The sequence below is a fragment of the Orbicella faveolata genome, unplaced genomic scaffold (assembly GCF_042242905.1).
Source record: "Orbicella faveolata isolate gen_17 unplaced genomic scaffold, um_ofav_v1 contig_15, whole genome shotgun sequence".
Taxonomy (NCBI): Eukaryota; Metazoa; Cnidaria; class Anthozoa; order Scleractinia; family Merulinidae; genus Orbicella; species Orbicella faveolata.
The window spans coordinates 9,721,124-9,738,832 of NW_028301542.1; the positions used below are offsets into that span (position 1 = coordinate 9,721,124).

The following is a 17,709-nucleotide window of genomic DNA, read 5'->3' on the forward strand; positions in this document are numbered from 1 at the left end:
TAGAAAAATAAAAAAGAGATAATAATAAACCATAAAGGAACAAGGATAGCTAAGGATGGAGAAAATTAACATGGATTGCGCACGACGAACTTGAAAAGTTTAGGCTAAACTTTTCAAGAAGCGCAAACCGTGACATAACTACGTTAAATAACTTTTTATTACTGAGTTACTCGTTTAAAAATCTAGTTAAAGTTCCCTCTTTCCGAGTAAATAAATTTTAATTGTTGCAGTTTTTTCTCAGATGAAAGAAAAGATATCGTTCCCCTTTTCCTTAATGGATTTCTTAAAATGAACTTCTAAGTATTCCCTGATCACTTGGACTGAAATGGGCCCACTCACTTACTTACACCGCCAAGAGGGCATCTTTGACTTCCTAACATACTGAAGGCTTGATATAGATGCTTTCTAAAAGCCACGCGATGCCTTACACGTTTGTCATGCCGACATGTAATATATATATATATATATCTGCACGCTTCTCCAAAGCAGATTATCTGAAAATGGTACTTGCATCATCCAGTGAGATAGCTATCAAGATTATTCAATATTCCATCGTTACAAAACGTGGTTAGAGCTACCTGGAACACTTATGACATGTGCGTTCTGAGATAACGTAGACAAATTGTGGTTTGCAGCAAACAACACAATGTGCTGTTCTGAGTGAAGATGTTGAACAGCGAGCAATTGTTTCCTAAACAAATTCATTAGCTATTTGTTAAAAGACTGAGTAACTGGGATACTGATATTTGATGATATTGGAAAGATCTTGAGAAGTTTTCATTCAAACTCTTCAAAAACGTGACTTTACTCATACGCGCGGGACATTGGTTTCGTAACACGTTTCGTTTAGCATGTAGCAGCTTCTTGAGCGCTTTCTCAGCCCGCGAATGATTGCGTTCATGTTAATTACACTGAGTTCCCTGGAGGCTCATTCAGAACAGGCATGAAAACAATTGTATGGGTGTTTCAAGAGGGTGAACAATCACCCCCTGAAACAAAAATGCACAACTGCCCACCTTCTTACTGCTCACGGTATTCATAAACAGGACTGAAGAGACTACCGTTGTGACCTGTTTTTGATCGAACAGTTAATTATATTAGTTAAATATCAACTTAAACGTATGATTAAGTATACGAATGCCATGAAGCACAATTACTGGACTTAATCGTTTCAATATTCATTACACGACATAGGTTCCAGACCAAATCGTAGTGAGTAAGAGCCAAATGACACATGCGCAATCACAAGCTTCAGCGTTTTCATTTACAATTTATCGTCACAACGTGACCAATAAGAATCGGAGAAAATTAAGTGGTGAACTATAATGGCTGATAGTACTGATACGAGTAGCTCAGCCAATCAGATTGCAGCATTTGCATGAGCATTCTGGCAGAATAGCAATTCTACTGATATGTATCATTAAAGGAAAGTGTTTTTATTTCGTATTGAGTTCAAAAGTTCAAGATTGAGGTGCATTCTACTCCACTTACTTTTTTTATAAAAAAAACTCCTGCGGAACACATAACCCAGTGCCCCTAAACGAAGCCCTTCGGAGCCAGGGCCTACAGCAAGTCGAAAAGTGGCTAGGCAAGATGTGACTGTCTCGGCAAAACTATACAGCGAGGTTTAGAGAAGCGGTCCCCTCAGCCAGGGAGGCAGGCAGGGATTGTATAGCAAAAGACCGCGAGGGATTATGTGCCACCCTACATGCTAACAGTCCTGGGATTCGTGGACTGTGAACTGTGGACTGTTCCGTATAAGCCGTAAAAATAGTTTTGGAACGTTTCAGCGTGCACTAGTGGTAACAATGAAGAAACACCTCAAGGAGGATAACGCAGATGCAAATGATTTACCAAGTTTTTGCCGGCCAAATGACATTTTCACTTGCCAACTGACTCGTTTATTTAAGGTTACTGTAGACCTTCAAGGGCCTATTTTGTCCAGAATTGTTCTTTTTACACCAAATTCAAGACTTTTACTTTATCTGAATTTTCCAAAAAAAATATTTCAAAAACTTAAAACGTGAACGAGTTATCCACAAAAACGTAATTCTCAAAACGAGTCAATGAACCGCAAACTGTGATAAGCCAATTAAAATGTGTCAACCTTTGAGTTGAGCAGTAACAATTTTCGCGGCAACTGATCCCATCCGCGGAGTCGTATTTCGTTTCTGTTGTTTACGTCTTCCAATTTCTCGCAGAGAAATCTTCACTTTTGTTGATTCCTACATTTAAACGCAAGCGCAAATCGCAAGCGAATGTTTCATCGATGCCTGCGCTAGCTTCTTCTGGCACAAAAGTTGATTGCCGTGGAATTACTGACGAATTTAATCGCTGACATCTGACAAGGCAGCTTCTCCAAACGCTCCTTTCGCCTGCTTTAAGGCGTGTTTTTCCATATTCTACTAAAACAAACAGGCCGATGAATTGCGCGTTTAGTTCTTTTCGTAAATGTGTAAATATCCGTACTCGACTCGGCTCACCGAGCAGGCCTGTTCAAGGCTATTCCGCTACCATCCCTCTTTCTCCCCCTTTCCTTCTTTACCATTTATCTGCTGATTCGGTTTAGATGCTGAATGTTTCACGGCAGACGATGTAAGATATAAAGATATACTGTAAATGTAAAGATGCATTGCACATTCACTCCCGGGAAGCGTTACTGTAACCCGCCGGGGAGTTCAAAGCTGCGCTTCATTGGTTGGCGGCATGGCCACGTAGACAACCGCTTCAGTGAGGTGCGAAAACTGTGAATTTCTTTCGAGGCCGAAAACTTAAAGTTTATTTTTGCGTGGATTACCTCTATTCAAATGAATCAATAGGGTATGTAGATTTATCGGATTTCAACGAAACTTGGCCAAAATGTTCGTCAGATATTAGCGCAGCAAAGGGGGTGAGGCTTTTGCGAAAATCGAAATATTTTTCCTGTGACGCCCCATCGAGTAATAGCAGTCAGAAAATTTTCTATTGTCCAACTTTGAAAGAGATTTTCTAAGCAGCCAATAGAAATATCGAAAAAGCCTCACATCCTTTGTTAGCCCATCGATCTCCTCATCGATAATGTCCAGTCAGTTTGGATGTCCGCGGTAACACAAAGGCAACCTAGTTCCCAGGATCTCTCATCTTACCGCCCCCTGGAGCAGGGGGCGGTAAGATGAGAGACCCTGGGAACGAGGTTGACACAAAGGCTGGTAATTCAGTTTAGCAAGTACGATCATTTTTGCGTTTTTAGGCTAGCGCGTGACTATCAAAACAAAAATAGCAAAATATATTGTTATTTTCGGATTCTACAGTTTATTAGCTTTACATTGATATATAGTTTGCCGTGGTTTTCTTTAAAGCAACACGTAAAGAAAGCATTTTCCAGAAGGCACCCTTGAAGGTCTACAGTAACCTTAACAAACATAATTACATCGTCACAAGGCACAGCAAGTAACGGCCTTTAAAACTCGAGGGGAATTAGGAAAATCGGAGCCGGAGTTTGAATTATATTTTTCACTTTTTGTAAAAGAATGAGGCCCACACTGTGTACGGATAAAAGAAACTTTAATAACAGCTTCATTATAAACAGCTTTCGTTTGCCTTAGTGTTGTGAGTTTTGGTATTTTACCATTCGTAGTTTTTACATTTCAGTAAGATTTTAGAACGTTTGTGCCGAAATTGCGTTTACCTCCGCTTACCTACTCTTAAATATCTTCAGACTCCCTTGTTGGATTCTAGATCTTCATTTGGTCTAAAGGATAATAACACAGCTTCTAAAAACAATAGCTTTCCAAGACTTCCTACTATGAAACTTAAATCGCTCTACAAAACTGTTATAAATCTTCAAGAAATTATTTTTGAAAGTTTAAAAAATCTCTTACAAACCGAAGGCTGTAAACGCACAGTAATGGCAGGCTGAAATTTTTATTTACGCATATATTATTCAAGGCAATAAATTAATTTGGTCTCTGGAGCCGTTATTATTTGCTTAAAGAACTAAATAATCTCAAGAGAAGAACCAATGTTTATAACTTAAAAAGTCAGGACACTCCTGTGGATCTACTTTAATTTATATAGTGATTAATTTCTAAATTTTCTTACTTTTTATAGCAAATTTAACTGTGACATGAGAGTCACGAGAATCAAGGGCCTGATCATAACAAGACCAATCGACGCATTTGCTCTGATGTATCGCTAAATTCTCATAATCAAGATTGCAAGAGAAATATGGAAATCTTTAAAGAGAGTTAACATTACATATTATTACTACACTCCTAAAAAGTATTATTTAAAAAAATTGACTTGTGTTGACTTCAGAATGGTTCTAAACCTATTTTTGCTAAACGAGAGGTGGATGTTCGTAATAGAGCTCATTCCCATAAGGAGGGAAATTATGTCTTTTGGCTCTCGTAACGTTACACGGAGGTGCCCTATTCATCAGTAACAAAGTAGACATCAACAAAAGAAATATACATTAATCGTGTTTATACCACAGAATGTCACCCGAGTTTTCAACATAACGGCAATATCTCCCAGTCAACCACATGGCCTTGAATATCGGGGTGTTATCTTTGTAATAAAACTCTCCTAAAGCTTTTTTCAGATGCTTGGTCGCCTCCACCGCATGGTAATGTGGCATGTATGAGAACACGTGATGGGCAATATGTGTGTCACCGATATGATGAAAGACGTAATTCAAAATGCCATAGTCTCGATCAACCGTACACAGGGCTCCCTTAAGCCAGCTCCACTGCCGTCCTTTGTAATGAGGCACAGCTGCGTCAGAATGCTGCAAGTCGGTAATAAATACCAACCAGAAGTTCACTATGAGATACGGGATGATATAGACTTTCACCAGCCACAACACAGAATTAACAGAAGCCAGGTAACCAAGGAAACCGATCCACGCCACCAGTGCGACGTCGCTAATTATCACGTCTCGGTAATCTTTGTCGCTGAAAATTGGGCTATTGGGGTTGAAGTGATCCGTATGTGTGTGATATTTACGACCTGTGACATGGAACAGAAGATACGCAGGCCAACCGAATAAGAACAGTTTCAACAGGCTTAAAACGTTCCATGAAGGAGAAAGAGCTGCCAAACTTCCTTTTCTGAACTCATCTTTTGTGCTGGGGACAAACACTTCATCGCGGTCCATATCGTTTGTGCTTCGGTGATGTTTTGCGTGACTAATTCGCCAGGAATGGTACGGCACAAGAAGAGGGGTGTGTAACGCAAGCCCAGTGAAGTCACAGACTGTCTTGCTATCCGAAAACGAGTAGTGGCCACATTCGTGGGCTAAAACCCATATACCAGTGCAGACGCAGCCTTGGCAGATCCAATAAACCGGCCAGAGAATGTACGAGGCCCATGGCGTTAAATATGGATGGGTGAAATATCCTGTGCTTAAAAACAGAACCCACGCCATGGTTAAATCCAAAGCGACATAAGTAAACGACTTGAAGGTGTTTCGCTCAAAACAATGAGCAGGAATGGCGGCTTTCAATTCCTTCAGCGTAAATGGCGGGTCATTAGTCGGCCGAGGAGTCTTGTTGAGTGTGATGTAACTTTCCGGCATTGTAGAAGTAGTTCCTGAAGAGTTTAAAACTGAGAACTTCACGTTTTCGCCGACGAACCTGAACTCTAAACTAAAATCTACAAACAAAAAACCACAAAGGTTGTTTGCTTATATATCTGGTGGCCGGTGTGTTAGACTAGCTATAGCATCTTTTGGTAAAATTTTCCAGTCACAACATGACAACCAACCAGAAGCAAGGAAAGCGCGTGTTGCTCAAGGTCGCGTGGATGAAGGTTATTCAAGGTGAGTGCCAAGCCGACGGAAATTCAATACACCTTATTCCAAAATGGCGGCCATTTTAGTATTCTTTTGTTTGCTTGACAATGAGCCCTTGTTGCCTCGTTTAAGGGAAAATATTCTTTTGAATTTCGAGTTTAAGAACGAGGTAAAAAGGGCTAATTTGCAAGTAAACAAAAGAATACTTAAATGGCGGCCATTTTGGAATAACATGTATAGATTTGAAACGACCGAAATATTCAGCATCACGGACAGAATCTTCTAAAACAGAACAAGAAATCCACATTATTACATTGGTAACTTTAAATCTGCAAAAAAAAATTTTCCCGAAATTATCGCTGAAAGCATGAATACCGGGCATAAATAATTCATTTGCGTTGCGTTGCGTCGCGGAAATTATGTGGGTTTAGTAACATACATACCAGACGATGTGGTGTGTTGCTTTCCACGTGCCTATCACGACCACGTGCAATGGCTGATTTGAATATTTGTGGTTGACTGATAGTTCGACCTTTTTCCCAGGTTGTGTTATCTTTTCTTCTCTTGCGTAATAAGACATTTTACAGCGTTTGGTCATTAGGCAAACGAACTGAGTGAATATGAAAGTTTTGGATGTTCACAAGAACTATTGTCAATCTATTAACAAGCTCCCTATTCCAAATTCTCCTCAATGTTTCCAACACATTTTCTTCAATTTTTTCAAGAGAATTCAGTCTTTAGTCAGGTGTGTTTTCTTTATAAATGATCAAGTTCACCATCCTCGTGGCTTTTGCCCTGTGCTTTAAATGGCCTTGAATTTCTTGTCCGGAATAAAGAGCGCTTTTTGAGCGTTAGACTTTAGGCGGCCTTGAATTTTTGGGTTGGACTGTCTCCTCTTTTATTAGCAAAGTATTGTCAAGATAAGAAAATACAGGCTGTTTGTTTAGCAGCTTCCCTTTGGGATTTACCTCCGCCTTTTACACTTACAGGTCTTGGTTCGATTTTCAACACTCAACGTTTTAGCTCGGGATCACATCTTCTATTGTTTGCGTATCACGCTGCAAGCAAGATGGGGGGTTTTTACACAGCAGCTGTTTTCTGCCGTGAAACAAAGGTTTGTACCTGCTGTTTAACGTCGCTTCAGTACGTATTCTATTAAATTCTCTTCCTTAAAACATTTCAGTTCTACTGATTACATTGAAAACTGTTTTCCAATAATATCATTTGCTTGAGAGCATAATTGTTTCCTGGGTTGCTTACGAAGACATCGATAAGGTTATCGGGACTGAAAATAATGCCAATTCTAAAATAAAAACATCGGGAAATTAAAAAAATTCGCAACCTTAACTTAAAAAAATTTCATCGCGAAAATAAATTAAATTGATGACCCTTGAGGGGTTTAACACACTTTTCACTTCTCCAGCAAAAGAATATTATTATTTCTGCGGGTTATTTTAGTCGGTTGTTTCATGACCTACCGTGAAACAACAGACGAAACCACCGGCTGCTTTTGAAAACAAGTTACATTTGTATTTTTCGACAAATCATTAAAAGTGTTTACATAGAAATATCACTGATTTCCTACGGCAAAGTTAGAGATGCTTTTCTTGGCATAACAAAGTCATTCTGATCGGATTTCTGCCGCAGCGAGGATTGTTTTATGTTTCACGTATACGACAACGTTAGCGGTCTGAAAGGTTTGACGCCTTTCAAGTAGAGTCGTTGCATTCTCAACGGCTGCTCGTTTTTTAGCATATTTTTAAAGACGACGTAAGGTTTTAAAGACGACGTAAGGTTTAATCTCCTCTGGAAGCTCGTTAAACAAGGTAACAGAGTAAGGTAAGTATGAGGGACGAGATTTAAGTCAAAAATAGTTGCTACATAAAATTTTACCTAGAGAGTTCACTGAAAATTTGTCACGCATCGCTTCCCAAACTGAATCACAGATGCAACTATTTATCCAGTGACAAGTTTACAAGCCCTGGCTGACAAGCCGCTGAAACAATCCACTGCCTATGCAGGAAATCTTTACATTAGCTGGAAGTGCCGGGTTTTAGTTGAAAGGCCGGCAATTACTTGGACAAGCCTAACCCTATTCATACCATGATACCAATTCATGAACTTTTCCAAATGTTTTATGATATATCAAAGCAGTGTTGTAGCTATGAACAACATCGACCCAAATCTTTTAATACATAGTTTCTCTGTATAATATGTAAAACAATTTGTATCGCCGTCACACCCCTCCGATGCAAATGTCCCGTAGGCACATATAATGGCAACTGATATGTGTTTTATCAACAATGTGGCTACCCCAGGTTGACAATATTACCCGGCGATTATTATTTTTTCTCAAGCGTCTGAGCGGATAGGAATCCTAAATCCTCGAATTTGATTGGCTAATCATACGCACGTGACCGGTTCAGCTATTTACGATACGACTTACGGGCCGGATTTTTTCCCCGCTACCTAAATTTCGCTCCTAAAAGTTAGCGGTAATCGTCAATCTTTTGCCTTTTTTACACATCCATCGACGATTAGTCAACGCAAGTTTATCTCAGTTCCCTTTAAAATGGCAAGGAAAGTCACTGTTAGTAAATCCTATCGAGTGTTTTGAAGTTGTGAGAGTTTACTTGGTCGTTTGTAGCTTGGCGCTGTAATGGCGCGTAATCCTGTCTTTCTCTCGCCGTAAAATTTGAGTCAATTTCAGTCGAGTTTACCTCTCTGATCGTTGCTGTATTTAGGAGAATTTCTGTGGAATCCAGTTAACGAATTTCCTCGCTTTCTGCTATTCCATTTACGGTAGAAAAGTCTGATTTCAAGTGATCTTAAAAACAACGACTGACAGAAATTGTTTTTCTAGTAAAACTTCAAACTTCGCACGAAATTTCACACCGCAGAAACAATTTTGGAGAACTTAACTGGTGAAATAGGTGCAACTAACATGAAGTAGTTAGAAAAATATCTGTCTGTCTTTGTCTACTCTCTGAGATACGCGCTCGTTGCGAAGAGTTTTTTACAAATCGTCAGTAGACGGCGTGAAGCCGATTCAATAACAAAGTTGCGTAAACAAACCCATTTGTAATCTGTAAAACCAATTTACCGTAGGAAAAAAAAATAGACATGTTATTTGCCGGCTTAGGGTCGGTCCGTATAGTGAAAAACTGTGACCTCGGGCTTGAAAATGCTGCCCTCGGCCTGCAGCCTCGGGCAGCATTTATTCTCTAGGGTAAAATATTTATGAAAATTATTCACTTTATTTTTTCTTGGTAAACTGATTGTGACAAACAATGTCATACAAAGCAAACAGAAATTTAACTTACACAACTTCATGAATAACAAGATCAATTTCATCTCATAGTTGGTATTCATAAAACGGAAAATACATTTATTGACAGGTGTATGTCAACAAAATCGACCGAAATTAATTTGTTCCGTGCAAAGTTCATCTTTCGAGCAAGGAAAATTGCAAGAGTAACGAGCACGTAATTTCTCCTTACGATATCGCGGGTACATTGTCTTACAGACAGATGATGAGAATAAGGAAAATCGTCACTAAACATGAGAATACCGTCCTTTTTTTGTATACCGTCTCATTCTCGGAATGAACATTGAAAAAAATGTATAATAACAATCAATAATAATAATAATAATAATAATAATAAAACTTTATTTAAGTGTCAAACCATGTAGCCTGGGAGACATTCATACTAATAAAGGAACACAGACTAATACAAAATACCAAACTGAGAAGACTAAGTAAGTAATTTGCATGTCACAGTTCGTTTGAAAATCCGCTTCTGCACCTAGAATACAACGAGTCTAAAGATCCAGCATCAGCCAATAAGTGTCAATAGCAAAGTTCTTTTTCAATACTTCCAACACTTAAAATATGTTAGCGGTGATTGTAATTATTGCGCGACTGAGACAGCTGTGAGGACTAATAACTAAACTCAGCCAATCAGAATGATTTGCAGTCGGTCCAATACTTTCTTTGGACATGGTATGGTTTCGACAAACATTCAGTCTGTGTGGTAATCTGTTGTTAACAACGCTTGCTCGAGTCTGTACTGGTCTGTCATGAAGGGAAATTTCGTCCCTAGGTGTTATCTATACCGCGCTCGAAATAAGGGCCGGTATTTCCCTCGTGCGGAACGGCATGGTAAATAACATACAGTTGAACCCTGCTATTTCGAACTCTTAAGGGAAAAGAAAAATAGTTCGAAATAGTGGGAGTTGGAAATAGCCGATAGTAAATGACTGGAGAGCAAATCAAACGGAAAGGGTGTGAGTTCGAAATAACGGGAAATTCGAAATAACCGAGTTCGAATTAGCGGGGTCCAACTGTAAATCTACTAGGCTGTAGTTAACACGAGTTAGAACGCGTGAACCAGAGCTTGCAAAACTTAGTCTAAACTTGTAATGTGCGTCCTGGAAATTGGTCGTAAATCAAGATATTGGTTTTTTTTCTCGGTTGCATTCACGTACGCTCAAATCGTTTGTCGATCGTGACTAGAATTGTCATTTTTTTAACACAAATATATAGTAAGTGGGATTCTTCGTAAAAGGCGACTTGCTTCCTCTCTTTCTCGGTATATTTTGCGTCAAACTAATGGAAAGCTCACCATGTGTTTATCTGATTTTCTGTCATTTTGATAAAGCTATTCTTAAAAACAGTTATGACAATAAACACATTCAGTCTTCTAATAATCTTTTCTTTTGTTTTATATTTCAATGAACTTTCAATAGCGAGGTTTAACACGGATTTCATGGCAACGGCTGCTATCCTTTTTCTGTGTGTTTACTTAAATATAATACAATTTTTTCAGATAAGACAACTCGAAAAAAAACCTTTCCTTCCTAGCGAATTCTCTGAGAATCCCAGTCGAACGTACGTTAAATTTTGAAAGGAATTTTCACGCCTGCATATCTCATTAGAATTCAGTCCCAGAATAGATATATTGTTATTGTTTTTCAAGAAGAGAGCATTTCTTTCGCACGGCGAACAAAACCAAGTGTTTATTTAATGAAATTCCTAACAAGCTCAGTGTTTGGCCCGAGGGACAGTCTGATTTAAACAGCGGCAAAAGAGAGAAAAGAAATAACACACTCGGCTGAAATAGGTATGCTCTTTGCTTCTGTCAATCTCATACTCTTCGCATCACTGATGATATCGTGCAATAAGACTGTTATTGACTGCTGAGCTGCATTTAAATATCTTGCTGTTCATGATGTAGTATTGTACATGATATTACTTACATGACGCTATGGACGTAAGAAAGCGCAATGTTGTGCGGATTTTCGTAACTGAACTGACAGACATCTTGGTCGTAAACGGCGTGTTTTAGTTTGTATCCCATGTTTCTATTTGTGGTGGCTAGCCCAGGATTTATTACGTCATTTAGCCGGTTATATCGCGGTTTACAAACATCTCAGTTGAACTGAACTGCGAAATCAACCAGCATGTTCACGAAGCAATACCACGGGTGAATCCTGTGCCTCGGTCTGTTTCCTGTTTGAAGTTAATAGAGTGTATTGTTGTTGCTTTTGATGATCTATACTTTTGTTATGATTTCGACTTGTTCCGCTCATTAAGCGTCACACAGAAGCAGCGAGAAGGGTCTCCGAAGAATTCTAATTTTCTTAAGTTGAACCTCGACTAAACAAATCAGTTATATATTGAATGGCATAAGCGTGTCATTCTTTTGAGTACAACCGGTGCACCGAAACTAAGATATTACTTCGCACAACTTGTGGGAGCTGAGCATATTAATCCTTATTCAAGTTTACTTATTTCAGAAAAAAAAAAAGAACTGAAAAAAGACATTACTGGAACACAGATACATAACAGACGAAGCTCTTGGCGTCAATGACGTTCAACACTTGCATACGGAAGCATTTTCAAGACAGATTGAGTTTTCTCACGTCAGTGTATTTAATGAACGACAATATGGAGAGTTCTTGATTAAATTGAAAGCAGCACTCTTTCCATTCTAACGAGAGACTATTTACTTAACACGACAACTCTGGCAGCAAGCATCTCTTGTTTATCAGTGAGATGTTTTAAAAGAGATTTCTTGTTGATACTAAGACGGTGGCATTAAATCATCGCAAATGACTACGAAAGTGAATGTTTTTATAAAAAAGAAAATCGAACCAAGGAACCTTTTGCTAGGATATAAAATTGTTCATAACCAAATTTAAACACGTTTATTGTAGAACGACTGATTCAGTTTAGCGGGAGTTTGTAAGAAGGAGGTCGTTTTCCTTTGCTTCATTTTCAGATGTCAACCTGTCTTCATTACACAATGTAGGTTAATCAGCTTGTTTGTTTTTTAGGGGCTTTTTTCGGAATTCAAACAATAAAATATAAAATAAAACACTCAGTTCGGCAATTAAGTTCTGTTAAGTGGGGAAAAAGATATCGTCATATGTAAATTTTATTTTAACGTGCAGTTTGACACATATTGGATCCAATTTTGCATTTTTTTAAAATTCGATTATCAACAAAGAAATGTTGGACTATTATTTTGAAACACTGAACAGCTAGAAGATGTCACTAAGATGTTGATAAAAAATAACACACTGCCTTCATGAAGGAAAATCGGAGAAAGTGAAGATCGTTCGAGGTTTGATGCGATTTCTATAAAGTACTTCCAAATCCTTAACGGCACCTTAAATTTGCATAACGACCTCAAACTGCTTCGTCATTATATAGTTTTCAACTGATTGTTAGAGGTTACAATAGAGACTAAAATCTTCGACTGTATTGTTCAATATTTGAACACTTAACGCTATTTTGCTTTGAAATAATCTTGCATGCATTTGGCTTGCTGAATTGTAGAACGCGCATTCACGATAGCTTTATTCACTCACTGAATCTTTTGTGCCAAAAAATAATGGAAAGTTGCATGAGTAAACATTCTAAACATACCGTCTTTATTTGGCTTGCATAGCACAGCAGTGATACAAAGGCCACCTTCACTAATCGATTTAATTTGGGAAGATGCATTTGTTGGATTTTCTGAGTCGTTAAGGAATTGCATTGAGCCTCAAAGGTACACAGCACCATTTAAACTCTTCTTGAGAAAAAAGTTCATTACAAAGTCAAGTAAGTCGTATCGACATTCAAGATATACAATCTTATTCTATCTAATATACCAGAGGTTTAAAAGTAACCCATGCGAATAATTTCCCTTTGTTTTATCGATCGGAAAGTGGGCGACTTGAAATTTGTCTTGATGATGCGCATGACGTCGGCCATGACGAAGGTTTTATGATCTGAGCTTACGTTAATCCCGTCAAAGAAAAAAATTGGATTTAAATTGACTGAAATGAAAAGCCCTCAAGCCACTCCACCTTAGAGCACCGATTAAATCGTAAGTGCTGCGTGCCTGAATGTTAATAGTGAATAGATAATAGTATTGTACATTGCAATCAGATAAGCCAGATCAGTCAAGACAAGACGACTGAGCATTTCGCACGAAATTCAGTATCGAAGGTAAGCTTTTATTTTGATTATACATGTGAAAAAAAAATCCAAAACATTTCTGTGAAATTTTAAAGTTCTGACATAATGTCACGTGTATCGAACGAAATCATAACCTCAATATTTTCAGTTAGAAATTTTGATTCGCAAAGTCTGTAAAAATCGTCGAAAAGAATGCGGGGGCTGAGTTTTTACAAGGTAGCAGTATTTTTGTCATTTACTCAAAGATTACAACTTATCTTGCAACGGGAAGTCAGCTGTACGCATATTTAAATAAAAATATTAGCTGCTGTTATGTCCGAAGAGTCAGTAACTGATAAGTATATGACTACTTGCGCGTGCATGACGTTTGTAGAATGTCAGGCGTTCAAGTAATTTTGGGCTATGTATTTTGTTTGGAATTTTAAAATTTCTCAGTAAAATAGGAAAAAAAATAGTAGCAGCATTTTGAAAGTATAATAACTGGCTTGCATTACTTCGAGTGTTCCGCAATTTGTAATTCAAATAGGATGGAATGATCAGTTGCCAGTACGTGTTGCAAATATAGAACGTTGAACTCCGCTTATAGAGACTGTGCCGTTGTGTAGTAGGAATCCCTCGTGACTGAAAGGGGCGGGATGCTCGCGTTTTCCTTTAGTTGCGTAAATTGGAAGATTTTGGTAGTAGTTAGGTTTTCAGGGTGAAGGTGTCTCACAGGGTTGCACGCAAAGAGAGAAAACAACGCCATCATCGTCATCATCGTCCTCCTCGTCACCATCATAATCGTTATTCCGTGTTTGTACACGTGGTTGCTGTGTTTGGTGCTTTTTGTTTATGGATGAAAACACATGATGGCAGCGTTGTTAGCCACTACAACTCTCACTTGGTGGTGTCTTCTTAGAGTCAAATAAAGCTTGAGCCACGCTAACATTGTTCTCCTTTAGGGGTTTAATTCCAATTCTACGACCAGCATCTGTGTCCTTTTCTAAATAAGATTCTCCCCGGGTTGCCCCTTTGAAAGGGTGAGCCGTTATAAGTTATTCAATTAAGTCTGCTGCCAGTCCGGCTGCAAGCCTAGCTAATCCTTCCTCCTGAGTCCCAGTTTCTAAATTAAGTGAATTAGTGGGTCAGTCTGTAAGTCTGTCAGCTAATGAATCCGCAAAAAAATTTGTCAATAATTAAACCAATTTATTGGTATGGAATTAATAAGGTCATCTTGAAATCTTTTTTCTCCTCTTCTACAGCGCAGGTTTATATATTTTTGTATTTCAAAGCATTGCACTTTCTATTGCAGCTAAACTACAACAGTGACGTTATGTCCCTGCAAGAGAGAGCGCGCAACACTCGGTCTCATTCCCTCAAACCGCTCGGACAACCCAGTCTACTTACCCAGCGTTCTAAGCGTACTCTAAGCCTACCAGCCAAGCCTGTTATTCCACCGCTCATTAACATACAACGTTACCATGACAACTGGGAGAGTAACAGTGATGAAGATGAACCGATTTGTGACACACCCGAGGAGGAAAGTATGGGTGAGTGGTTGCCATTTCGTATCGTAAATATATGCATCAGCTCTGTTCAATAACAAGCTTTTGGATGTAAGCCTTGTTGTTGCAGCTAAAAATGAGATTAATTTCCGAATTGGCGCATCTTTCTATTGATTAGCACGTAAAACAACCAATTAAGTGACTTTTAATTGAGTGTCGTAAAACCAAAACCAAACCAATTATTTACCAATTATAGACTACTCAGCCAATCCCAAACCGCAGAAAAACCAGAACTAAAGTAATTGCCTGATATACTTTCGGCACGCAAGTGAAAGCCGCTCTATAAAACAGGAATTATCCAGTAAATTAGACTAGACTACATTGGACTATTACTAGACTAGCAAATTAGGATTGGTCTAGCAAAAAAACGTCATCGCTTGATTTGGTAGATGACGATGCAATAAATGAAGCATTTTTTTCTTTATAGTTAATTACAGTTTGGCGCTCGACTGTTTGATTTAGTTTCCTCATCTACATGTCGCCTTACAATTTAACCTATTCACTTTTTAAACTACAATGCTCTACTGATAAGCTCCTATAAGAAGTCTCGAACAGCAGCTCAGAGTTGAATACCCGCCGGTTATCTGGTCTGATGTTCAATATTTTCTTTCAGCATGGTACACACCAGTTGTTGGATTATCCTGCAGTCTTGTGATATATTTCTGGTCATGCGCACTCGCCTATTATTCTTCGACATGACGGTATGGAGTTGCGCATGTCATGATAAACTGATTGAACGAATGAAGAAGCCTAAGCCGTGTATTACACTGTGATAAAACACGATGGGCATTTGAGAACACAAGGGAAATGTAGAAAACATTTTCTACATTTCTCGGTGTTCTCAAACGTCCGGAGTGTTTTATCACAGCGTAATACACTACTTAGACTTCTTCATTTGCTTCATGATATAGAGGTAATGTGGCGAAAAACAATAAAACACGCTTTTTCTATGTTTTATTTAAGAAATAGAAAACATGTACCGTGTTTCTATCGTGGCAACACGAACCGCAGGCGAGGGTTTCCACAGCTTTTTCGAGGTCTCCCAAACTTTCATGAGTGTTTCTATTAAACAATTAGATTACGAGCTCGAGATTTCTATCACGCATAGAAATCTAGAGCGAATAATCTAACTGTTTTAGTATAAGTATAGTCGTTCAAAACTTTATCTTAATCCTCTTCACAGACACTTCGAAAACGTAAAGAAGCGGCCGTTTTTTTGTTAACAAGGGTACACTGCTACGCTACTCACTATCTATCACAGAATAGATAGTGAGTAGCGTAGCCAATCAGAGAACGGCATTCGTGATAGAAAGCTAGTAGATTTATACTAAAACTTGATAGAAACACGGTGAACATGTTTTCTATTTCTTTTAGGAAACACCGCCACGAAAAAAAGAAAAACAACTTGTTTACTTTGATCATCAAAATGTAAATTCTCTTTGCACGCGCCATCATTACGTCAACAGCTCGTGCTAGTTCTGTGCTTCCATCGAGCCGGATAGAAACACGATTTTTAACCAATCAGCGCGCGTATTTTCTTAGGGCTGTTTTCTAAACTCTGATAAAACATGAGTTTCGACCAATCAGAGCGCGCGCAGGGTCCTATCTAAATTATAAGTGAAAATAATAATCAGTGACAGCTATATGAGATTAAACATTTACATCAAAGAATACTTGCACCACTTTTCGTGCCCACATATTTTATGTATGTAGATCGTTAACAACCAGCCCCAATAGCTAACCTAACAAATAGACGTCAGTTTTTCATGCGTCTGTCCTGTTATTGATCATAAATTTTGTCATAACATTGTCAAAGTAGCTGTGGATCCGCAAACTAATTTGACAATGTGTCTGTCTGTCCACGTATTGAAAATGAAAGTTTGCCAATGAGCGCCCCAGAATTTCTGCAGTTATCTGAAAAATAATTTGGATTGCTATATATCCCATCCTAAATCTCTCCCACTTCATAAAATCCACTATACAACAACATTCTAACAGTGCCATTTCATGCCTCTTAACCACAAACGCACACAAAATAACTCCTGCACGCCTTGCGTGCCTCTGTTGTTTTCTATTCAGATTTGCCGCGGGTTACTGTCAGCACTACCACGAGGATAGCTCTTATAAGGGGCAGCCTAAAACAGGATGAAGCATCCTAGTTTAAAAAAGGACAACAACAAATTGAAGTCTGGGAACTTCTTACAAGACTAAAACAAGCCTTCAAGCTATCGTGATGGCTGTATTAAAACTTTGTTCGTAAAAATATATGTATTGCAAGTGTGCTCAAATGAGATGCGAACTGCAAACTGACAGTTGGAAAAACTCTAATCTTTTTAAAGACGTGTACAATGAATACTTATTTATTAATAAGGTGCGACTTCCGTTGGTAACCGACGGAGTTTATCTGCCAACAAGATATGTTAGGAGGAAAGAATTGAGTATTTTCACTAGTGTATAGTGTGGCGAAGTGGTTGAGAAATTCCTCTCAGAGAAGGAAGACACAGGCAGGAGTTATGAGGGTGGATGGTAAAAGTTATTTCCTGTAATAGGCAAGTACCTAACAAATAAAATGTTCATCGTCTCTTGCAAAATTAAAATGGTCATTATTGCGGGAGGGTGGGGGGGTGGGGGGGGGGGGCGTGTTGGGACGAGGAGCATGGGAGGACATCATAATTAGGGGAGTTTTTGAAAAACAAACCTGGAGAACTAAGAAACCGGCCGGATGTGGAAATTAGAGGGAAAGCACAGTGGAGCCAAAGGGAAAGTCGAAGGGAAGAACTTTGGTGGGCGATGCTGGGGAAAGGGTACATGGGAATTAGAGAAGCGAAGTGGAGTAAGGGAGAAACTAGTAGAATTATTAAATTCCTTCAAAAAATGATTTACAATTATTTTTCTGCATATGAAGTAGTATCAAACGTCAC

The 17,709-nt window shown here is 38.7% G+C and overlaps 2 protein-coding genes across 2 annotated transcripts; one reads left to right on the forward strand and one right to left on the reverse strand.

Annotated features, from left to right (window-relative positions):
• Positions 1–3,526: 3,526 nt before the first annotated feature.
• On the reverse strand, positions 3,527–5,557 carry LOC110051313 (uncharacterized). The gene has a single exon (XM_020757350.2). It carries the CDS (start codon positions 5,555–5,557, stop codon positions 4,454–4,456), a length of 1,104 nt encoding a protein of 367 aa, XP_020613009.2. The 3' UTR covers positions 3,527–4,453.
• A 166-nt stretch (positions 5,558–5,723) lies between these two features.
• Positions 5,724–17,385, forward strand: LOC149113472 (uncharacterized). The gene is made up of 5 exons (XM_089288355.1): positions 5,724–5,800; positions 6,763–6,887; positions 14,536–14,773; positions 15,402–15,489; positions 16,868–17,385. The coding sequence occupies exons 1-4, from the start codon at positions 5,734–5,736 to the stop codon at positions 15,485–15,487; spliced, it is 516 nt and encodes a 171-aa protein (XP_089144481.1). The 5' UTR covers positions 5,724–5,733; the 3' UTR covers positions 15,488–15,489; positions 16,868–17,385.
• The last annotated feature ends 324 nt before the right edge of the window (positions 17,386–17,709 follow it).